This window comes from Triticum urartu, chromosome 7A, assembly GCF_056163025.1.
Source record: "Triticum urartu cultivar PI428250 chromosome 7A, HENAU_Tu73, whole genome shotgun sequence".
Classification (NCBI taxonomy): domain Eukaryota; kingdom Viridiplantae; phylum Streptophyta; class Magnoliopsida; order Poales; family Poaceae; genus Triticum; species Triticum urartu.
The window spans coordinates 631,248,595-631,273,574 of record NC_141879.1 but is presented as its reverse complement, the minus strand read 5'-3'; the positions used below and the strand labels follow the sequence as shown (position 1 = coordinate 631,273,574).

The following is a 24,980-nucleotide window of genomic DNA, read 5'->3' as shown; positions in this document are numbered from 1 at the left end:
GCGGCCGAAGAATTAACTGCACTGTGCTCCACGGTGGACAGGGACGATGTAATTCTAGACAAACGACCCAAATCCACCTCCTTTAAACCGGCAGAAGAAATAGTCAAATTCCAAGTCCATCCAACAGACCCCAAGAAGACAGCATCTATTGGAGCACAACTAGACCCAACGGTTGACGACGCGCTACGAAAGTTCCTGCGCGAGAACTGGAATATATTCACCTGGCACCCTTCTGATATGCCAGGAATCCCACGTAAGTTGGCCGAACACAGCCTCAATATATTGAAGGGATATAAACCGGTCAAGCAAACACTGCGGTGCTTTTCCGAACCCAAAACGGCAAGCTATGGGGGAGGAGCTAGCCAAGCTAATCGAGGCCGGATTCATTAGAGAAATAAAACACCCGGACTGACTGGCAAACCTGGTGATCGTGCCAAAGAAGGATAAATCCTGGCGCCTGTGCATCGATTTCAAAGACCTCAATAAGGCTTGCCCCAAGGATCCCTTCCCCCTCCCCGCATCGACCAGATCATTGATTCTACCGCAGGACACGACTCACTGTGCTTCCTCGACGCATATCCCGGATACCATCAAATTAAAATGAAGGAGTCCGATCAAGCCGCAACAGCATTCATTACCCCATATGGGCCATTCTGCTTCAACACCATGCCCTTCGGGCTCAAAAACGTCGGTGCCACCTACCAACGCATGATTCAAACATGCATGGAGAAACAGATCGGTAAGACAGTTGAAGCATATGTGGACGACGTTGTCATCAAAACCAGACACGTCGAAACACTCATAGACGATTTACGTCTCACATTCGACAACCTCCGTGCATATGACATCAAGCTCAATTCAGAAAAGTGTGTTTTCGTCATCCCCGCTGGAAAACTGCTGGGCTTCATCATTTCCAATAGAGGAATTGAAGCAAATCCAGCCAAAATACGAGCTTTGTCACAATTGGCTATGCCAATGGACCTTAAACAGGTCCAAAAACATGCCGGTTGCGTGGCAGCTTTAAGCCGCTTTATCTCCCGATTGGGAGAAAAGGCATTACCACTCTATCGCCTTCTACGGCGCACCGATCACTTCGAGTGGACGGATGCGGCAACGGCCGGACTGGAAGAAATAAAAGCCCTTCTAGCGAGCAACCCAATCCTAGCCGCGCCGAACGTCGGCGAACCCATGTTATTATACATATCGGCAACCCACCAGGTGGTGAGCGCCGTGCTCGTCGCTGAACGAGAACAGGACGGACACAAATTCCCGCTTTAGAAGACAGTATACTACGTATCCACCATCCTCACACCATGCAAATCCCGGTACCCTCATTATCAAAAGATAGCATACGCAGTCTTCATGGCATCCTGGAAGCTACGACACTACTTCCAGGAGTGTTCGATCACGGTGGATTCTGAAGTACCACTCAATGACATAATAAACAACCATGATGCTACGGGCCGGATCGCCAAATGGGCCATTGAGCTCCTTCCATTTGACATAACATACAAGCCGCGTCGAGCCATTAAATCCCAAGTACTGGCTGACTTCGTCACCGAATGGACAGAGGCCGAACTCCCTAAAGAGTACGGCACATATTCCAATGGGGCTATCTATTTTGATGGTTCCAAAATGCTGGCAGGGCTAGGAGCGGGTGTCGTTTTAACGTCCCCCACTGGAGACATCATCCAGTACGTACTCCAGATATTGTACACAGACTCCAATAACGCAGGCGAATATGAGGCCTTATTACATGGTCTTGGGATGGCTGTCTCCATGGGCATACAACGCCTGGAAGTGCGCGGGGACTCCAACCTCACAATATCTCAAATAAATGGAGACTTCGATGCCAAAGATCCGAAGATGGCGGCTTATCATAATGCCGTCCTAAAAATGTCGGCTCGGTTCGAGAGGCTCGAGTTTCATCACATGGCCCGAGAAAGTAATCAAGCGGCGGACGTCCATACTCGCATCTTTCTGGAAAGGCTTTTTAAGCCATCCGTGGTGTGGCAAGGGGAGAGCGGCAACACCAGTCCGGATCCGAATACAAGCCCAAATTCTGAACACACCGATATTATCGGGGGCTCAGCCACCGAAATAACACCATCGGCCCATCTCATTATGGCAGTCATTGCCCCATGGACCGAACCCTTCTTGGCCTACCTTAATAGGAAAGAACTCCCTGAAGATCAGAACGAGGCCCGCCACATTGTCCGGCATTTGAAGGCCTACAAGGTTCACGACGGAGAGCTCTACAAGAAAAGCACTATCGGAGTCCTTCAAAGATGTATCTCCGAGGAAGAGGGGCGGCAGCTCTTGGCTGAAATTCATGCCGGTCTTGGCGGGCACCACGCCGCAGCTTGTGCCCTTGTTAGCAAGGCCTTTCGTACAGGTTTTTATTGGCCGACGGCCTGAGCAGATGCACAGGACCTTGTCCAACGTTGCGTCGGATGCCAACTTTTCGCCAACCAAAGCCATATGCCCCCACCGCCCTACAAACAATCCCCATCACTTGGCCTTTTGCGGTCCGGGGGCTCGATATGGTCGGACCCCTTAAAGGAGGAAGCCATAAGAAAAAGTATTTGCTGGTCATGGTGGACAAATTCACTAAGAGGATAGAGGCCAAACCAGTTAAAACGGCTGAGGCCGGACCAGTGATAGAATTCATATCCGGTGTTGTGCACCGCTATGGTGTTCCACACAGCATCATCACTGATAGCGGCTCCAATTTCACAGTCGACGAGGTAAAAACCTGGTGCGCTAACCTGGGCATTAAGCTCAATTACGCCTCTGTCTATCACCCGCAAACAAACGGTCAAGTCGAACGAGCCAATGGTCTTATTATGAGCAGCATTAAGCCTATATTAGTGCGTTCTTTGAAAGAATCAGACAAGCACTAGGTTGAGGAGCTCGACTCCGTACTCTGGTGGCTGCGGACCACGCCCAATTGCACTATCGGATATACACCTTTCTTCATGGTGTACAGCGCAGAGATAGTGTTATCCCGCGACATTATTCATGACTCACCTCGAGTGCGCATGTACGAAGAGAGAGAGGCCAAGCTTGATCGATAGGACGGCTTAGATGCCCTGGAGGAGGAGCGCGATGTCGCAAAAGCCTGTTCCGCATTTTACCAACAGCAGGCTCGCAGGTATCAAAGCAGAGAAGTGCGGGCCAAGACCTATAATGTTGGCGAACTCGTTCTACGTCTGCCGGAGAAGAAAAAGGACAAAGTCAAGCCCAAGTGGGAGGGTCCCTTCATCATTGACGAAGTTCTCACCGGAGGAGCATACCGCCTACATGATGTGTCAGACAATCGCCTAGAGCCGAACCCCTGGAACGCGGCCAGACTCCGAAGATTCTATGCCTAGTGCTGAACTCTTTGTTCATCTCCCTCCCCCTGTTGTTTCCATCATTTTTTCTCTCTTTTCGTTTTTTCTCTTTGGCCTTAAAGCTTTCGTGCGTCTAGACCGTACACCCCTGACGTATACATTTTCAAGTATGTACGTCCATTATACCTGGGGGCTTCTTGGACAAAAGCTTGCTATTATTATTTTTCGAGCATCAAGCTCATCACATATCCGTTTTTCCCATATGTACCTTTTCTTCGCCATTCTATGCATCGATATGACTTAAGTTTTGGCCAAGCTGGGCTACCTGGCTCCTGTGCTTATGCCCTATGTTCCCGTTAGTTCGGCTAGGGTATAAAGGGAGCACCTCTGCGATTGTTACTGCCGGGTCATCTGGATGTTTACCTCAGACTGGGTGAAGCCGAAAGCTAGCGTTCTTAAGGGAATATTCGGTCGGCGAACTAAAGATGTTTTTCGCATTCACTCCATTGTGAACCCCCAGAAGTTAAGTACACTGCGATTTTTCAATCACAGTTCGGACATGCACATTAACACATGCACACCCAGGGAAAGGAACCCTTAACGGAACTATTCACTCTGGAAGATGTTTCTTACAATCTTAATGTAATATAACATAACTAGCCGGATACAACTTCTCTGTTCAAGCAACTATGACCCCTACGCCTGGTTTCCACGCATACCCCGGTCTATTCGGCCGCTCTGGTATTCGGAAACACTCCGCACCTTTGGGTCCAGAGGTTGAAGTGAAAAGGTCTGCCATGACAATCGTTTTACAATTTAGCTAGAGTTACACATGTCAAGGAAAGTACATAGTCACATGGACTCAAAAAATTTCCTCTATACCATCCAATAGGTTGTCTAACTTACAATCCTGTTGGGAATATTTGGCGGCTACTGCTACTTGGTCATATACCAAATTAACGGGAACTTCTTTTCCATCTGACCCTAGAGGTCCGACCCGGGCCATGCGATTCGGATCAAGCTTGGTATACCGTGTTTTCACCATGGCCCAGGCCTCTCGCGCACCCTTCCGGCAGGCCAATATTTTCCATAATCGGATACACCGCCGCGCTCCCTTTAATAGCTCTACAAGCTCCTTCATACTTCCTGGAGGGGAGGCGGATGGCCATAAAGCCTTGGCAACACTCTGCATTGCCTGCCGAGCTTGCTCGTGCATTTGCGATAGCCCTTGCAATAGATCGCTCGACGATCCGGACACCTCCTCTTCGGGACGGCCCGTCAGCATACCTACAAACATAACTCTGTCAGATCCTTTCATCTCCGAATTACTATAAGGTAAGTTCGGCCACATACTGGATATGCTGCCTCGCAGCCTTTGATTTTCCTTTACGGAGTCAGCCAGCTGGGCCCGCACATCTTTCAGTTCTTCGCCCAGCTGGGTGAAATCTTGGAGCTTGTTTTTCTCCTCCCGGACTCGGATCAGCACACGCTCGCCTGCGGCGTGTAGTCTTTTGGCCTCTCTCTCTCTCCCGCCTGTGTGGTTTTCAGCTTCTCCTCCAGTTGATCTGACGATCCTGTCATTTGATAAGCAATAGTGTTCGCATAACTGGTATATAATTATTATTTCTCGATGGAGGGAAATATTACCAGAGGACGCCTCCTTGGACTTTTCCAGTTCGGCGGTAACAACAGTTAGCTATGTCCGACACTTTTCTAGCTCTTGGGTTAGCAGGTCGTTCTTCTCTGTAAGAACCTGGTTATACTACGATCCTCAAATCAGTTGTACCAACTGCTTCAAGTCTCTGGGGCTACTGGCATATGATTATCATATTCGGGCAAAGTAAATTTACCTGCACATCTTTTAAATGTTGATTGGTGGCTCTGGTAAGCCCATCTCAAGTAGCTCGGATGTATGCATCAGCCGAGCTGAAGGCATTAAACTCCTCCTCTGAAAAGCTGGGGTCTTGTAGAACGGCCCTTCGGCGCCGATGATTCATGGCGCTCTCCACTTCCGAGTTGGTGACGGATACATCATCCGAATCCTCGGCTGGAGGACAATCCGGCGTCACCCCTGTATCAGCCCCCGTCTTTACGGCAGGATCTGGATCCCGGCTATGGGGAGTATGACCGGCCGTACCCCCCGGATATAGTCCGGCACACTCTTTTCCTGATACATGGAAAACATAAGTCACAATTGGATGCGACTGCTGAAGAACATATTTGCAAATCCATACCTCTTCGATGAAGGCTCGGCCGTATCTTTGTTTGCCTTCCTCTTCGAAGGCTTGCCCAGCGTGGGGGCCGCTCTCTTTGGAGATGCCTCCGGGGCAGAATGGCGCGCCGGACGCCTCCCCTTTTGAGCACAGGACGGTGTGGTGGGTGAGGCAGAATGAGAGAACTCTTTCGAATGAGATGTCTCCTGGTTACTTACGTGTGATGCAGGGAGAAGACCGGGATAATCGGCGGTGATGGACACTTTGGTGCTGTCATAGCTCGCCTGGTAAAACACCCCGTCCTCGAGCACCATGAATATATCTGGATCCTCTTCGAATCCGGGGTCAAGGTCCCAATTGTGGCCCTCGGGCTGCGGGGCGGGGCTGTGAAGCCCTTCGGAAATCTTTCGCCAGTGCTGTTATAAACGGACGGATTAATATTTATCAAAAGTAGCTCAGGGGAGGGATGAGGAGCTGGGAGCGTCAGCCATGTTGGAGTGGTCTTTTCTAGCAAGCTCTGAGGATTTTTCCGCGTGGTGCTGAATGGATCTGAGATCCAATCTCTTTAAATAGACATTCCTTCTTGCACGGCTGGGGTGTTATGTGTAAAAACACCCTGACCTCTCGCATCCGCTCGACACGTGGAGGCTGAAATTATTAATGCACAGAAACCGAGAGGTACGACATTACATGGAAGGTCGAATACATCACTTTGAAGTCATCGGAGGAAGAACCCGCCTTGCAATACCGAAAACAATCTGCGCGCCGGACACCTCGTCATTAAAGCCTGGTTCGGGGGCTACCGAGGGAGTCCTGGACTAAGGGGTCCTCGGACGTCCGACCTGTTATGTATGGGCCGGACTGTTGGGCTATGAAGACGTGAAGACCGAAGACTCTACTCGTGTCTGGATGGGACTCTCCTTGGCGTGGAAGGCAAGCTTGGCGACCGAATATGAAGATTTCCTTTTCTGTAACCGACTTTGTGTAACCCTAGATCCCTCCGGTGTCTATATAAACCAGAGGGCCAGGTCCATAGAGGACAATAATAATCATAGTCATACATGCTAGACTTCTAGGGTTTTAGCCATTACGATCTCGTGGTAGATCAACTCTTGTAATACTCATATTCATCAAGATCAATCAAGCAGGAAGTAGGGTATTACCTCCATAGAAAGGACCCGAACCTGGATAAACATTGTGTCCCTTGTCTCCTGTTACCATCGACCTTAGACACACAGTTCAGGACCACCTACCTGAGATTCGCCGGTTTTGACACCGACAATGGTGGAGAGAGAGAAAACAGAGGTGAAGGGGCCTAGACTCGAGGAGGGAAGGGGATCCACGTCAAGGGTTTTCACCGTTCGACCGCGTGTTCACCTATGCACAAATTCAATCTGCACCAAGACGTAGAACAATAGAATTGCTGTGAGCGGGCCTAGCAAGACATGGTTCCAACGTTTAGTGGCATTGTTAGAATAAATCCGAGGCATACCGTCAATCATCCGAGGACCAAGCAATCACACGAGCACGACACCAAGATTTGTTAACGAGGTCCACCGGTATGGCTACATCCCCGGGGCCTGACTATGGGCGCTCCTCCCCATGACACCGCTACAATACCGCACGCGGTCGCCCTGGACGCCGGCACATGCCACCGGCTTCCCCTGCGTTCCGGTGCTATTATGTTGGCATAGGTTACATCATGTGTCTACCCCCGCTATATATGAGAGGCCTAGGATACAAGTGTCCTACTAGGACACGACTCCATATCCTATCTAAACACAATACAACTACAAGTCCAACTGTAACCTACCTTGTACACTATATTCGACACAACTCTAACAAACTTCACCTTGGCGAATATTCTTCACCTCCTTGGATTCGTCCGTGCATCAAACTTCCATGTACATTGGACTTGAGTTTATCCCATGAGTACCGTTGCTACTCCAAAGACTCCATGTGACTCCACCTGCAACTTGTAGTCCCTTCTTTTCTTGACCACAGTCAACACTCGAGCAAAATTAAGTTCCTTGTTACTCTAGTTTGTGCTCCCAACTTCCAGAGTATCCATCAACACCATCACACACCGATCAATGACCTGCGTGATAGTGAACAACTCACATATTGGTGTCACATATAAGAGTTACCTGAACTCAACATCACCGCTCCTTTTTTGACTGCTTGTCTGAAACTTGATGGAATTTCATCATTGCTTTTAGTCATGCCGAGTCAAATTCGCAGTTGTCTCACCACATGTATGACCACCAGAGCCCTGGCCCGTCTCCATGTCTCGTGCGTGCCGCACGCCTTGTCGCTATTGCCGCGTCGAGTCTCCGTTGTCCCGGTCGAGTCTCAAGGGTAACGAAACCACACCACTCAACCCCCACTGCAGAGTACCATCGATCATCACCGACCGATGACGAGTTTCACGCTTCCATCAGACCACTGGGCTCCAGTCCAAACTGCATGTCACTCGCTTTTCCCACCGTTGAATAGGCTTCGACTCTCTATGCACTTACGCCGTAGCCCCTCAATTCAGCTCCACCTTCAACATGACTCCATGGTAGATGATCAGTCCACCCTCACGCCCTGTTGACTTCAAGCTCCGTGTGTACATCACCTTGAATCAACCCCGCACCATAGTCTTGTCGAAGCCACACAAGCCTCCGGGCCTGCACCACGTGTTTCCACGCCCAGAAGTCGGTTACCATCAGCATCACGCTCCTATGTCGTCGTCGCTGATCCCGCCACCGTCTTCTATACCAACTGACTCACGTTGATCCGTCAGACTATCTAGTCCAACCAAGCCGAACTTCTCCGACTGCATGACACGCTCGAGGCTCCCAAATCGTCTTCCGCAAATTTCCATCCATCACATGATAATTCCATCTTACCTGGCATAACTTCCCGCAATGCTTTCAAACATCCCTATTGTGCCGCCAAATATTTCACCCTTGTCTGCCATAACCCAAGGTTTTCAGTTACGTTGAACTTCTCCACCTCAAATCTAGTACCCTTTGGTGCCATAGTTCTTTGTACGACCGAGCTAGTGAAAACATACTCAAGCTTCAATAGAATACCTTGCAATTCACGTGGACTTAGCAAAACCCCAAATCCCTAGTACACTTTTCGTGTGCAAGCAGCAAAACCAGATCACTTGATTGAATCCTGCTACTCACGAAGCTCCTGTACTAGTTGATGCTTCGCTGACTCCAGCCTTGGAATTGCCAATGTTATTCTACTTGCCGCTGGACACAAACCGATGCACCATTGTTGCTGCCAATTGCCCCTGCTAATTCCAATGTTGTATCCCTGATGGACTATTCTGCCGAATCGATCTCGTGCCTCTCACCGTGTCGAACACGAGGACTGGGTCCTCCTTTTGGTCCAAAACCATCCAGCTCCGTACGCGTAGCAGACATTGCCTCCACTTGGTGCGCACCAGCCGACCCACATGGGCCAGCCCGCCTGCTCCATGCACCGCTGATCGACCGATCCGCCGCGACCAGCTGCCCTGTGTGTCGGCCTCTGCCTGCTGCTGCACGATTCAGCCGTTGTATGCTCGCCCGATCGATCGGCCGATCGACCGCCACATCGTCTGCTGTTGTCACACGCACACACGCCTCCGATCGCTTCCTCCAATCAACAATCCAACAGCCTCCGAACAACCTATCTCATGATATCACTTGTTAAAATAAATCCGAGGCACTCCGTTGATCATCCGAGGACCAAGCAATCACACGAACACGACAACGAAATTTGTTAACGAGGTTCACCGATATGGCTACATCTCCGGGGCTTGACTACGGGCGTTCCTCCCCGTGACACCGTCACAATGCCGCAAACCGGCCACCCGGGCGCCGGCACACGCCGCCGGCTCCCCCTTGCGCGCCTGTGCTATTATGTTGGCATATGTTATATCGTGTGTCTACCCCCGCTATACATGAGAGGCCTAGGATACAAGTGTCATACTAGGACATGACTCCGTATCCTATCTAAACACAATACAACTACAAGTCCAACTGTAATCTACCTTGTACACTATATTCCACACAACTCTAACAAGCATAATGAAACATTTAACGATTAAGGACAAACAGTGCTGGGTTGTAAAATCAGGCGGTTAAATAGTGATCTACCAACATATAGAGCGGCCAAGAACGCATCAATCGGGGGAGCTGTGGTGCCAAGTTTCCTACAGACATTTATAAGGTTAGAATACCCTTGTATACAAGATCGGCATAATCTCATTGCTGACAATCTGCGATATTTGGGCCTACAAAAAAATTACCCGTTGTGACAAATTATAGTTCACCTACATCTTTCCTATGTTACTCTAAGTTGAGTTGTAGATGATGGAAAATGGAGTTGCTAACTACAATTAGTGTCAGTTGACAGAAACAAAGATTTGCATATCAACTTAAAATTAGACATTCCCAACACTAATGCCAATTGAAAAAAGAACAATGTTAAGTTTTGGATGAACTAGCATACCGTGAATTTTTTGACGATTAAGTTTCGGTGGATCTGCTGCATGAATAAAAGTTTAATCCCTGGCTCTTTAGAGGATGGAGGATTAAACTTTGGATTATATGCTAGAGATACTCTTACACTGCGTTTGGATATCTCCATTGGAGGCCTGGAATCTGAATTGGTATTCCTAAATTTCAATTCATATGTTTGGCTGCACACTGAATTGGCAGACTGAAATGAAACGAAAACGATGGCCGAATTTCCTCCCATGCGAAGTGCCTGCCCGCAATACGGAGCCATCCCGCTCCGAATCGTGCTGAAATCAGCCTCCCCGCAAAACATACCGCTTCGTCATTCTCTTTCCCCCCTCGCAAACAGAAAAGGACATCGGAGAGTAAACAGAGGCGAGGACCAAGGAGCTGGCGGCCACCACAGACCTGGCCGGCGACCAGAAGGCGGCGTCGCAGGTCCCCCCCTCCTCCTACCAGGTCACTCCTCCTCCTGAGTCGCGGCTCGCTTCCCCGTCCCCAGATCTCCCCTGCTCACGCATCTCCCCCGTCGCCGGTCAGTCTGACTCCTCCACGGGTGAGCCTCCCTTCCCCATCCCGGCGGCGGTCGCTCCTCCCTTCCTCGTCCCTGATTGCTTCTCCTCCGGCGGCGCCCCTCTCTTTCCCGTCTGTAGCGTCCCCGCCACCATCCCCTTCCCCTCGTGCTCGCCGGCGTGGCCGTCCTCTGCTCTGGATCCCGCGGCCGTCGGAGTTTCCCATACACGAGGAGATGCGCCTATACGAGCTTGGCCCATCATGCTCGCCAGAGTTGCTCCATCCAGGTCACGGATGGTCGGCTAACCGTGGGAAGGACTGCGTCCTGTGCTCCTCACGGCTGCTCGGCCGGCTCCATTCATGGCGCAGCTCATGCACACCGTCAATTCCATTGTATGGCATCCAAACGTAACATTGGTATTGCTAGTTTATCTAATTCCAACCGGCAATATTTTGTACATCCAAACATCTGTATTGGTATTGGAGCCCATTGCAATACAAAGGTTGATTTGGTATTGGATCCAATGCAATTCAGAGGTTCTCAATGGAGACATCCAAACGAAGCGTTAGTTTGTTTGTACTGTCTTGTCTACTGAGAGGGGTTCGTGTGTAATTACTTGATCTCCTTCTAGCATATCTCAAATCGATATGAAGAACGTACAGAAAACAGTTTTTTTTTTGGTGTGAGATTGAAAACAGTTTTGTTTCCGAAATGGCGCTTGGCGTTGCCCTGCAAAACAACTTGAGGACTACGCGTACAGTACTACTACCAATTGGAAAGATGGCGTCATCAGTTTTGTTTCCAGCGCCGACTCGGATTCAAACCATCGACAGGTATTGCCGCCAGTTCCACCCCTGCCCTGCCGCCTGCGTCCTCTCTTTCTTGCTCGCCCCGTCTCCCCAATTCCCGATCTGTCTGGTCGGCCTCCACCACATCCTCTTCCTCCCTCCCGCCGCCAGATCCGTGCTCACGTGATCGTCGTTTGATCGTTGCTCTCGCGATTCTGCGGCCGCGACCATGGCCGGCACCACGGTGCTTCCGCCTGCTCTGCTCCCGCGCCGTAGCGCCGCCGCCGCTGCCGATCTGCACTCCTGCTCCTCCCGCGTGCGCCTAAACCCTACCTTGATGGCCAACCCCGCTGCTGCCAAGACGCCAAAGCGTCCAGGATCCGTGCGCGACGTGCAGTCGCCGGCGCCGAAGCGCGTACGCGGTGCCTGCTCCGGGGAAGAGCTCCATGTCGCGGTCGGCACCAACATCAACAACAGCAGCAAGCTTCCGCGTTCCAGCATCAGCAAGGATCCAAGAACCAAGCTCGCCGTCATCAAGAACCAGGTCGCCGAATCTCCGGAGAGCGCGACGGAATCGAGGCCGCAGATGAGCATGCGCGAACTGATCGAGAAAGCTCGCCTCACCATGGCTCGCCTCGACAAGGCTCGCTCTGCCTCCGAAGAAGAGGCCAGCCGTCGGCGCGACATCTAGCGCAGCAGAGCGGAGGCCCGGCGAAAGGTGGAGCAGATTGTGGACACCGTGCAGTTCAACCCTGGATCGATCCCTCCGACGTGACCAAGTCCCCTGAGGAGCTGCTCAAAGCAAGACAAAACGCATGGCGCTATCAAGCTCACCTCCTCGAGATGGCTCGTCGACGGGACATGCATCAGCAGTGATCGAAGATGGCTCAAGCGATCGAAGCAGAGGAAGAAATCATCAGCAGTGCAGCCTTGTTGGTGGCAGTCTTGCTTAGCTGAGGAAAGCAGAGGAAGCTGAGTCTGCACTCTGCAGTGCTAGTGTTGCTTAGCTGAGCAGAGGAAGCAGAGTCACTAGTGTAGTCTTGTTGCAAGTGTGAGTATTTCACTGGCATTTTTTTCAGTAGTGCGAGTGAGATCACAATTAGTGTGCATTATGATCACAATTGATCACTTAATGCAAGGAATTGTTCTATGTAAAAGCATTGGATCTGATGTATGCAAGTAGCACCAGATCTCTTTCTATGTTTTCAGTCTGTTGTAGTATGTTTTATGTAAAAGCATTGGATGTGATGATCCCACCAAGAAGATCACTTCTGTGCTTGAACTACTATTCCAGATTACTGCTATTTTCCCGGAGAAGAACAGATATGCGTGCTCCGTCTAGAGAAGTTTATTTGTCGCATCAGGAAGGCGCCAAAAAGCATGTTTCATTCAGTACAATTGGTGTATATGCTATTTTCCTGGAGAAGAACAGATATGTTGTATGAAATTTGCATCTACTGCAAATTTCATTCAGTACAATTGGTGTATATGCCAGACCAGTTTCATGTGACACTGCAGAGAAAATCAATACTTGACGGCAATGGTGTTTACTACATTTAATTAACATATTCACTGACATGGATCCACTGAGGAAAGGGAACTAGAATGCATGATGCATCATCGGAATTCAAACTAGTACACAGCTTGATTCAAAATCATCTGAACTACAATGAGAAACGTTGGCAAGGCCCACAGGTATTGCAATTCTTCCTCCTCTGTAGGAATCTTGTGGCTTTACCTACTTTTAGCATAGCTTGCAATGTCAAGATGATGCAGACACAAAACAGTCCTCTTTCTGGTTGTCTGACTTGTAGCAGCTTTGAACTTCTTGGTTAATATTGATGTTAACTAAATAGAACTTGCCCTCAACAGTTAAACGAACTACCATCCCAGTTAAAAGATAGTCTGATCATCTTGAATGGTTAAAACCTGGCCAGCGACACCAACACCCATCTTTGCCTCCATTTGGGCATCACCAGTCATTTGTCTCCAATTCTCAAGGCAAAACTTCCAGCAAGACATTCAAAATACTACTGAAATGGTTTAATACTAGCCATCTCTGAAAGTAGTTCAAATACAAATGCTGTACACGTTTCTGGCCAGGTCTAATACTAGCCATCTCTGAAAGGTCAATGCATCTCTGAGTTCCAGCATCACCAGTCATTTTAGTTTAATACTAGCCATCTCTGAAAGTAGTTCCTACCCTACAAACTATTAGGGGATTATCCTCATAATTGATCCATTAATGCAAGGGATTTTCGTAAATGTAAAAGCGTTGGATCTGATTAATGCAAACGCCTGTCACTAGATCTCTTTCTATGTTTTCATCTGATCTATGCTCCCTCCTATTAACATTTTCTCATGAATAATATCAGGCACACGATTACACCAAGAAGATTGCTTTTGCGCTCGAACTGTTCCAACTTCCAAGAGACTGTTGTTTTTCAGAAGAAAAAGTTTACATCTCAACAATACATAATTTGTTTGTCGTATCAGGAGGACACCAAAAAGCTCATGTATGCAAGCAGCACCAGATCTCTTTCTATTTTTCCAATCTGTTGTATGTTCCCTCCTAATAACATTTTCTTTTCATGAATTATGGCAGGCACACGATCCCACCAAGAGAATAACAGATCCCGCCAAGAAAATTACTTCTGTGCTTGAACAGTTTCAGATGACTGCTATTTTCCAGGAGAAAAGTTTACTCCTAAATCCTGATGCATACATGCATCATTGTTGCCAGTAGCTCATGTGTACTTGCTGTCTGAATTTGCAGCTGGTGCAAAGTTTGTTCAGTACAATTGATGTATATGCCAGACCAGTTTCATGTCACACTGCAGAGAAAGTCAATACTTGACGGCAATAGTGCTTACTTCATTTAATTAACATATTCATCGACATGAATCCACCGAGTTAAGGGAATTACTGCTCCCTCCGTCTCATAATATAAGAGCGCCAAAAACGCTCCTATATTATGGGACGGAGGGAGTAGTACACAGCTTCATCTGAATTCAAACTAGTACATAGCTTCATTCAAAATCAACTCAACTACAATGAGAAACGCTGGAACGTCCACAGGTATTGCAATTCTTCTTCCTCCTCTATACCTTCAGTATCATCTGCAGCTTTTCGGCTTTCTCCTGTAGAGAAATAAGGAATGCACAATGGAAAGATCAGCACTGCCCTGTACATGTTTTGTAGATCCTGGGGTGACCATTTCCTTTTCCTCTGTAAAGGGCATTAGTTTGTTTGCAGCTAGAACAGGTGTAAGTAATAAAAAAGCAAGTGTAAATTAATGTATGGAAATTTGTTCACTCATAGTAAAATGTGTACTGTGATTGGTCTTAAAAGTCTGTTTAAAATTTTCTTATATTTTAAAAATATATCTCTGTTGTCTTTTTCGCTGGAAACTCAGAGATGCATTGACCTACACAGGCAATGGAATTGAAATCGTTTCACCTTGCATATCTAGGATTACTAGATTAGTAAAAGTTTAGGCCTCAATGTGTTTAGTTGCAGGACGAATTAATGGTAAGATTTTGACGCTGTATCGTGTCTTCCAAGAGGAAAGGTACTATTAGGCTGAGTTAAACATATTCTCTAGAAATGTTTAATGACCATTGGAAGGCTGGAACTACATATAAGGAATCTACAGACTGCATGTCAAGAAAGCATTGTTGTATTTCCTTAATCTGATGACAAATACCAATGTACAAAGTGGGTGCTCATTGTTTTTCTGGAGCCATTGTTCTTTCATAGAAACTGAACTCTGGGTAGAAAATGAAGTTATATCACCCTTGGTAAATCATCGGCGTAATCATCATAGTGCACGGACAGAAATGCAGGGATGGTTCAGATCTACTGCACACTGAAGCCAAAGCGGTAGATTGGGGACAGAAATGCAGGAATGGAGGAACGCATTGATAAGTTTCAACAATGCGCACAAGCACATAACAACAGAGCAAGATTCCTCACAAACAAAAAACAGAGCAAGATATTGCACAAGAATTCGAGGGTAAAAAATGCTGCGATTTCCTTCTATCATAGTAGTACTGTACATCCAAACACTGAACGCTGAACAGTTTTCTTTTAGATTGAAAACACTGAATGCAGAAAACAGTTTTTTGCTTTTTTAGATTGAAAACAGTTTTGTTTCAGGACGCGGAACTGTTGTTGGTAAAACAAGTTGAGGACTACGAGTAGTACTACCGGTTGGAAAGATAGCGTCATCAGGCTAGTGAATGTTCAAATCCTGGGCCAACTCGGATTCAAACTGTAGATTGATATAGTGGTTGCCGCCAGTTGCCCCGTCTCCCGCGTCTCTTCTTTCTTGCTCGCCCCGTCTCCCCCAATTCCCGATCCACGCATCGCTTCCTCCCTCCCACTGCCGGACCCGTGCTCGTGTGATCATCGTCTGATCGTTGCTCTCGTGACTCCGCGGCCGCGGCCATGGCCGGCACCACGGTGCTTCCACCTGCTCTGCTCCCGCGCCGTAGCACCGCTGACCTGCACTCCAGTTGCTCCCGCGTGCGCCTAAACCCTGCCTTGATGGCCAACCCCGCGGCTGCCAAGACGCTGAAGCGGCCCGTGTCCATGCGCGATGGGCAGCCGCCGGCGAAGTGCGCACGCGGTTCCTGCTCCGGGGGCGAGCTCCGTGCCGCGGTCGCCGCCAACATCAAGGGCACAAAGCTGCCGTGTCCCAGCAGCGACAGGGATCCGCTCCACTCCTCCGCGATCAAGAACCAGATCGCCGAATCTCCGGAGAGCGCGACGCAATCGAAGCCGCCGATCAGCATGCGCCAACTGATCGAGAACGCTCGCCTCGCCATGGATTGGGTGCACCCTGCCTCCGAAGAAGAGGCCAGTCGTCGGCGGGACATCAAGCGTAGCAGAGCGGAGGCCCGGCGAAAGGTGGAGCAGATGGCGGACACTGTGCAGTTCAACGACCCCTGGATCCATCACTCGGACGTGACCAAGTCCCCTGAGGAGCTGCTCCAAGCAAGACAGCAAGCATGGCGTTATCAAGCTCACCGCATCGAGATGGCTCATCGAAGGGACTTTGCTCAGGCGATGCAAATCCACGGATGAGTGCTCGGGTGATCGAAGCAGAGGAAGAAATCATCAGCAGTGCATCCTTGTTGATCAAAGCAGAGGAAACAGAGTCGGCAATCTGCATTGCAGCCAGTGCTAGTGTTGCTTAGCTGAGCAAAGTAGAGGAAGCAGGGTCAGCAGAGGTTGCAAGTGTGTAAGTGTATTTCACTGGCATGTTTTTCAGTAGTGCGAGTGAATTTGGCCATCAGTTAATATGATCACAATTGATCAATTAATGCAAGGGATTTGTTCTATGTAAAAGCATTGGATCTAATGTATGCAAGTAACACCAGATCTCTTTCTATGTTTTCAATCTGTTGTGGTATGTTTTATGTAAAAGCATTGGATGTGATGACCCCATCAAGAAGATTGCTTCTGTGCTTGAACTACCATTCCAGACTACTGCTATTTTCCCGGAGAAGAACAGATATGTGTGCTCCGTCTAGAAAAGTTTACACGTCAATAATGCAGAATTTATTTGTTGCATCAGGAAGGCGCCAAAAAGCCTGTTTCATTCAGTACAATTGGTGCATATTCTATTTTCCTGGAGAAGAACAGATACGTTGTCTGAATTTTGCAACTGTTGCAAATTTCATTAATTAAGTACAATTGGTATATATGCCAGACCAGTTTCATGTCACACTGCAGATAAAATCAATACTTGACGGCAATGGTGTTTACTACATTTAATTAACATATCCATTGACATGACATGGATCAACAGGGGTAAGGGAATTACATCATCTGAATTAGCTTCATTCAGAATCAAGTCAATTACAATGAGAAACGTTGGCAACATCTACAGGTACCTTCAGTGCCATCCGCAGTTTCTTGGCTTTCTCCTGAAGAGAAATTAGGAGCTGCACATTTTGACACGCTGGGAAATGGAAAGATTAGCACTGCTCTTTATATGTTTTGTAGATCCTGGGGTGGCCGATTACTTTTCCCCTGTAAAGGCCATTAGTGTGTAAGAGCTAGACCTACTTTTAGCATGGCTTGCAACGTCAAGATGATGCAAACACAAGATAGTCCTGTTGCTGGTTGTCTGACTTGCAGGAGCTCTGAACTTCAGGGTTATCCTCAGCAGTTAAACGAACCACATGTTAAAAGGATAGTAAGTATGATCGTCTTGAATGGTTAAAACTTAGGCAGCGACACCATCCATATGTGCCTCCATTTGACCCTCACCTACATCTTTCTTATGTTACTATAAGTTGAGTTCTAGATGATGGAAAATGGAACTGCTATCTTTCAATCTTGCAAAGAATTCTATGTTTACCGAGTCAGGACTCTTAAAATGTGTAACTACAGTTATTGTCAGTTGAGAGAAAGAAAAAATTGCATATCAACTTAAAAATAGACATTCCCAACACTATGCCAAGTAAAAATAGCACAATGTTAAGTTTTGGATGAACTAGCATACCGTGAATTTTCTTACGATTACGTTTCGGTGGATCTGCTGCAGGAATAAAAGCTTAATCCCTGTCTTTTTAGAGGATGGAGGATTAAACTTTGGTAACATCATACTCTTTAATTTGTTTGTAATGCCTTGTGTTGTGTACTGATAAAGGGGTTTGTGTGTAATTGCTTGACCTCCTTTTTTGTGATGAGAAACGTTGGAACTACAATGAAGTATTGCAATTCTTCTTCCTCATCTGTACCTTCAGTATCATCTGCAGCTTTTCGCCTTTCTCCTGAAGAGAAATTAGGAGTGCACATTTTGACACGCTCGATACATGTTTTGTAGATCCTGGGGAGACCGATTCCTTTTCCTCTGTAAAGGCCATTAATTTGTTTGCATCTTGTGTACTACTTTTAGCATAGCTTGCAATGTCAAGATGATTGTAGACTCAAAACAGTCTTGTTTCTTATTGTCACTTGTAGCAGCTCTGAAATTCAGAGTTAATATTGATGTTTCCTTCCGGTTAGAAAGATAGTACGATCAACTTCAACGGTCAAAACTTGGCCAGCGACACCATCATCCATCTTTGCCTCCATTTGGCCATCACCAGTCATTTATCTCCAATTCTGAAGGCAAAACTTCCAGCAAGACATTCAAAATACTAGCCATCGCGGTCGGTGTGAGGACCCTACTGACAATAGTTCCTACCCTACGAACTATTAGGGGCTTATGATCACAATTGATCCATTAATGCAAGGGATTTTGGTAAATGCAATTGCGTTGGATCTGATTAATGCAAACATCTGCCACTAGATCTCTTTCTATGTTTTCATCTGATGTATGCTCCCTCCAATTAACATTTTTTTCATGAATAATATCAGGCACATGATTACACCAAGAAGATTGCTTTTGCGCTCGAACTGTTCCAAGAGACTGTTGTTTTTCAGAAGAAAAAGTTTACATCTCAACAATGCAGAACTTTTTTTGTCATGTCAGGAGAGCGCCAAAAAGCACATGATGCACTTGCTCCCTGAATTTTGCAACTGCTGCAATATTCATTCAATAAAATCGGTCCCAATATCAGACCAATTTCATGTACATTGCAGAGACAATCAATACTTGGCAGTTGACAACAGTGGTGTTTACTTCATTGAATTCACATATTATTTGTTGATGAATTCACATATTCAGTGAGATAGATCATGAACCAGAGATGGAGGGGGAAACCAGGAGTAGGCACTTTGACACTCAAATGGAAAGGTTAGCTCTGTACATGTTTTTGTTGTTCTTTTTAAGTACTCTGTAATAAAGCTTGTAACATCGACAGGCACTCAAAGCTAAGACACTCCTGAGTCTTGACAATGTTGATCCACTTTCACTCGAAGTAAAAAGGTTATGCTCATGCAGGGTGTTTCCTAATGTTCATTTATACTGCTTCCATAGTCCATCTGGACTGTATTATTATACGTGTATATACGTGTACATGCAGGGATGGTTGGAATCCACTGCACCCTGAAGCCAAGGCGATCGATTGGGGGCAGAAAACTACAGCGACAGAATGGGAATGGGGGAATTTTCACAAAGCGCAAGATGCTGGGATTCCTACTATGCACAAAGATGTTTCAGAAGAATTCGAGGGTAAATTGCTGCAATTTCCTTCTATCATACTAGTACATCCAAACACTGAACACTGAACAACAGCAGCGAGATGCGTCCATTACAATGAAGACGATGAACACTGAACAACCATAGCTAGCTATGCTACGAATCTGGCGGCGCGAGGTGGAGGTGGATTCGACTGCACCGGCGCGGCCTAGCCGCCGAAGCCGTAGAGGGTGCGGCCCTGGCGCTTGAGCGCGTAGACGACGTCCATGGCGGTGACGGTCTTGCGGCGGGCATGCTCGGTGTAGGTCACGGCGTCGCGGATGACGTTCTCCAGGAAGATCTTGAGCACGCCGCGGGTCTCCTCGTAGATGAGCCCCGAGATGCGCTTCACGCCGCCACGCCGCGCCAGCCGCCGGATCGCCGGCTTGGTGATGCCCTGGATGTTGTCGCGCAGCACCTTCCGGTGCCGCTTGGCGCCGCCCTTGCCCAGCCCCTTCCCTCCCTTGCCGCGGCCGGACATCTCCGGCGACCTTCCTTGGCTAGTGGTTGTGTGCGCGCTGCTGGTCTGGTGGTGGCTGCTGCGGCCGTGTGGTGTGGTCGACGGTGGTGGCGTGTGGGGGATTTATGGCTGCCAGGTTTCGGGGGAGAAGAGGGGCGTCATCCGCGTGACGCGAACGTGAGCCGTCAGATAGGTGATCAATGGCTGTGAATGGGGAGCATGGGTGGCGCGGATCGATGACATGGAAGGGCGCTCGGACAGGTGGTGTTTATTTTATTTAAGAAAGAAAAATAGGCTCAAGAATAAATCTGGCAATGGTTGGGGAACTCACCCATAACCAAACTGAACCCATTTGACAAATTTTGAAAAACCAAACCAAACTAACCCACTGAATGTCTAATTGCGACCCAAACCAAACTAAACCACAAGTTATTTCCACCTAAACCGAACTAAACTATTGATAGGAACCGTGGTTTTAGCTTATAGGTTGAGATTGGTTACGTAGTGCTAGGAGCGGACCATAGCTGGGTGAAGCATATTTGCGGAGCATGCCGGCGTTGACCTCCCGATTTTGGTGCTCCGTCGGGTGGCTCGACCACACGGCGTAGAAAACGCTCGCTAGGTGAAGTTGGCGAGCGGCCCGAGCGCCTTGGCCACGGCGGCGGGGTCGACGAGGTCGAGCTACAAGTGCGTAACGGTGGCGGGGTCGACCAGGTGAGCGGCAGGGTCGACCAGGTGGGCGGCGCGCGGCTAGGGGGAGAGGAGTTCTGGCTGAATCTCCATCTTTTGAGGTGGCCATTCTGCAGCCTGCGGGCCATGGTCAGCCCGCGGACATTGCTGTTGGATGCTTGAACCCAGGAGCCTCCCAGCGCCCATGACGACCAGTAGGTGCATGGCCATCTGCACGAACGAGAAAGCAAAGATGCCGGCCACCGTTTGGAATTGGATGACATTGTGGATGCTCCCGAGGTGGCCTCCACCACGGCCATCAGATGACATTGTGGACGCACGGCTACCTGTTTGCCACCATGGCACCACCACAGCGAAGAACACCCGCATGAGGATCACGGCCAGCGGCCGCGGAGATGGCTGTGATGCAGGGGAGACTGCCGCCCTGTATCTGTATGCCCAGCAAAGTGCCAAAGTGGTCACATATTTGTTTGCTGCGCATATCATGAATGGCAGGATCGTCGCCATCGCACTCTACATGACAGGCAGCCTGTCACCACCGGCGGCGGAAGGAGTGTTCCCCTTTGTGATGCTCCCGTCGTGTGTCCTCAGCGGACAGTGCGTAGAGCATGGTGAAGTAGAGCGCGCAGCTGACGTTCTCCCTGCGGCTAGTACTGATGGGGTCACCCGCAGGGCCTCTGCCACGGCGACGTAGTTGACGGCTCCTCCGACATGCCTGCTCATGAGGGTTGCCGCGATCTTTGGCACCAACACGAATGCCACCACCGTCGTCGGCACTGCCATTTTCGCACAGTCAGCTACTACTAATGCGGCCCCTGCGGCGGCATCTCCGCGCTAGGGAAGCGGCAAGCGGCACAGCAAGACTCCATGTCAGGGCGGCCGGCAGGGAGGAGATGGGATGGTGCGGCCGCCGGGTGAGTAGGGGTTGGCCGGTTGGGGAGTCAGGACTGAGGAGGAAGATGGATTTCTCTTTTTTTTTTTCTCGGTCCCTTGCTGCTCGCTGGTGTGTTGTGGAGGCGAGGAACCAGCGTGGAAACCGGGTTGGACCCGTAGTTTGTAGCCCCTAATACCCAAACTGTTTGAGCCCATAACCAATTGTACCCGAACTGGTTTTTCACATACCCAAACCAAACCAAACTGAAAAAAATGTCTCGCCCCAAATAAACTGAACCAATTAAGCCCAGCGTAAAAACCATACCATCTCACCCAGTTTTCTAAAAACCGTTCTCAGATTTACTCAAGAAGAGCACTTCTTTGAATTAACAAAGCCATCAATCAGTCAGGGATTATACAAGGCATCCATTAGAACAACTCCACCGCGCGACCTCAAATGGACGACCGGTCTGGCCGGATTTTGTTCCTTTGGGGCGGCAATGGGTTCGTCCATGTCCGCGTCTGTCCGTTGGGTCGTGGATACGCCCAGCGCGCAGCCGCATCCCAAATCTTGCCCGTGTTGGACGTGATTAAAAAAACATAAAACTTAAATAAAATGACTTAAAAAGTAAATAAACGCAGTTAAAAAAACTTAAAACTTAAGTTAGGGTCATGGCCATAAAATGGCCCAGTTTCACGGTTCACTTAACATCTCAGTTCCATTAATTAAACATAAAAAACAAAATAAAAACGGCTGCCGCCCGCGCGCTCCTGCCGTGCCCGTCGATGCCGTCGTTGTCGCCGTCTTCAGTGGCCGCCGGTGTCGTCATCGTCGCTGACGAGGTCGACGTAGGCCGGCGGCGTCCAGAGGTGGGCCGGCGGTGCGTGGTAAACGGGGGCGGGCTGGACGGCGGGAGGTGCCTGCACCACCTCCTCCCGTGACGACGCCTCTCGCTCCAGTGACCGTGGCGAAGTGACGCACCAATTCACGCCCACGGCGTCGGCCATCTCCAAAGCAGTGCACGACCAGCCCCACCCCCGGCCCACCAGGCCCAGGTGGAACGCGGCCACCGGCGCCTCCTCCATGACCTCCTCGGAGATGGCGACCTCGCCGACGGCGGAGCGGGCCATCATCTCCTCGAGGCCCTCCCAGTGCCGCTCATCGTGCGTGTGCATGGAGTCCTCCATGACATGCGCCATGAGACGGGCCTCCTCCTCCGCAGTCATGCGAGGAGGAGGTGGTGGTGGCGATGGAGATGGCGAAGGCGACGGCGTGAGGCCGCGCACCAGCCTACGCCCGCGCCCCTCGGGAGGAAGCGCTGCGCGCTCCCGATGTGGCCGCCGCGGCCCAGACGCCATGCTGGCGAAGAAGGAGGCGCGCTGCACGTCGTGCTCGTACCTGAGCCAGGTGTCCCTGAGAACGGAGTCCGGGGCGTACCTGTCGTCGTAGCACAGGTCGTCGGGAGGAGTCGGCGGCGGCGCTCGATCTCCTCACGACGCGCACGGCCGCTCAACGGGACCGGCGGGATCGGCATATGGTCGGCGGATAAGTGCCATTTGTTGGGGAGGTGGACATCGCTCTAGGGAAGCGGCGTCCTCGTCTCCCAATAACGACGGCACACATCCGCGTGGACGTAGTGCCGGTCACGCTCGCTGGAGGACGTGGGGGCGATGGAGAACGCGGGCGGCGCGGGGCCCGGCGTGGTGGTGATGCGGGCTCCTCCTTCTTCACGGAGCGGGTGCGCCGTCCCGACGAGGAGCCGGCCTCGCGGTCGTGCTTCCCCTTGCGGCCTGGTTTCCAGAAGCCCATGGCTGCGAGGTGGCCGGCCGCCGAGCTCGAGGGCGGGGGAGGGCCTAGGGTTTTCGCGCTGTCGCGTTTCGAGGAGGCCGCGGGATGGAGTGGGGCAGTGTAGACGACGACCGGTCCATGGGTTCCCCATTTAAGAAGGACGGCGACCTTCTCCTAGGCCGATGACAGGTGGGGTCGGCCGGCCGTGATGTTGGCGGGTGGGAGGTAGGTGGCCGGCCGCCACGCGGCCCGACGCGGATGAGCGGCGCGTCCGTTCGGTGTCCGCGGCGACTCAAACCCGACGCATGTTTGCACTTGAAATGAATCGGTCCAGACACAAAACGAACCAGATGGATTCGGGCCGTCGCGCGCTGGGCCGACCTGTTTGTCTGTTTTACTACAAACAGACGGGGTCGGGCAAAATAGGGTCGCGTGGTGGAGTTAACCTTACACGCATTAAAAAAGACAACAGATGATCAAAAGATACAAGAGGCGCCCTGAGAAGCTTACAACTCTATGCTAAAACTAACACTAAACATAAAAAGAAATGAGAGCACTACTAACAAAGCGAAGACCGCTACACTCAACACGAGAAACTTGAGCAGAGGAGGCACGAAGAAGCATTGCCTAGGAAACAGAGATGACGTATTGATCGGGGTGATATCTGATGACCCATAAGTGTAGGGGGTCTATCATAATCTTTTCGATAAGTAAGAGTGTCGAACCCAACGAGGAGCAGAAGGAAATGATAAGCGGTTTCAGCAAGGTATTTTCTATAAGCACTGAAATTATCGGTAACAGATAGTTTTGTGATAAGGTAATTTGTAACGGGTAATAAGTAATAAAAGTAAATAAGGTGCAGCAATATGGCTCAATCCTTTTTGTAGCAAAGGACAAGCCTGGACAAACTCTTATATATAGGAAAGCGCTCCCAAGGACACATGTGAATTATCGTCAAGCTAGTTTTCATCACGCTTATATGATTCGCGTTCGGTACTTTGATAATTTGATATGTGGGTGGACCGGTGCTTGGGTACTGTCCTTCCTTGGACAAGTATCCCACTTATGATTAACCCCTATTACAAGCATCCGCAACTACAACAGAAGTATTAAGGTAAACCTAACCATAGTAAGAAACATATGGATCCAAATCAGTCCCTTACGAAGCAACGCATAAACTAGGGTTTAAACTTCTGTCACTCTAGCAACCCATCATCTACTTATTACTTCCCAATGCCTTCCTCTAGGCCCAAACAATGGTGGAGTGTCATGTAGTCGACGTTCACATGACACCACTAGAGTAAAGACAACATACATCTCATCAAAATATCGAACGAATACCAAATTCACATGACTACTTATAGCAAGACTTCTCTCATGTCCTCAGGAACAAACGTAACTACTCACAAATCATATTCATGTTCATAATAAAAGGGCTATTAATCTCTACTATTATAATGTAGCAGTTTTGAATTTGGATTTACCACTCCCTCAGATTCCCGCCAAAACAACGTTCCAGTGATTGGAGCCGTTGATATCCCACACCAGGCTGAAATCTACCGTTCATCAGTCATCATGGTTATGAATCCAACGGCCAGCATGTGATGGATTCGCCTCTCCTGCCATCAGTAGCAGTTCTGCCCCAAACCAGCTGTGCGTACTATCTAGAAGCTAGGCAA

General features: G+C 49.3%; 3 protein-coding genes across 3 annotated transcripts; 2 read left to right on the top strand and 1 right to left on the bottom strand.

The window, feature by feature from the left end:
• The first annotated feature begins 10,372 nt into the window (after positions 1 to 10,372).
• LOC147960816 (uncharacterized) lies at positions 10,373 to 13,018 on the top strand. The gene has a single exon (XM_087537471.1). It carries the CDS (start codon positions 11,582 to 11,584, stop codon positions 12,041 to 12,043), a length of 462 nt encoding a protein of 153 aa, XP_087393597.1. The 5' UTR covers positions 10,373 to 11,581; the 3' UTR covers positions 12,044 to 13,018.
• Positions 13,019 to 15,801: 2,783 nt separating this feature from the next.
• On the top strand, positions 15,802 to 16,440 carry LOC147960815 (uncharacterized). Its single transcript, XM_087533558.1, has one exon. The coding sequence runs from the start codon at positions 15,802 to 15,804 to the stop codon at positions 16,438 to 16,440; it is 639 nt and encodes a 212-aa protein (XP_087389684.1).
• A 3,036-nt stretch (positions 16,441 to 19,476) lies between these two features.
• LOC125521023 (histone H4) lies at positions 19,477 to 20,057 on the bottom strand. Its single transcript, XM_048686075.2, has one exon. It carries the CDS (start codon positions 19,968 to 19,970, stop codon positions 19,659 to 19,661), a length of 312 nt encoding a protein of 103 aa, XP_048542032.1. The 5' UTR covers positions 19,971 to 20,057; the 3' UTR covers positions 19,477 to 19,658.
• Positions 20,058 to 24,980: the final 4,923 nt, after the last annotated feature.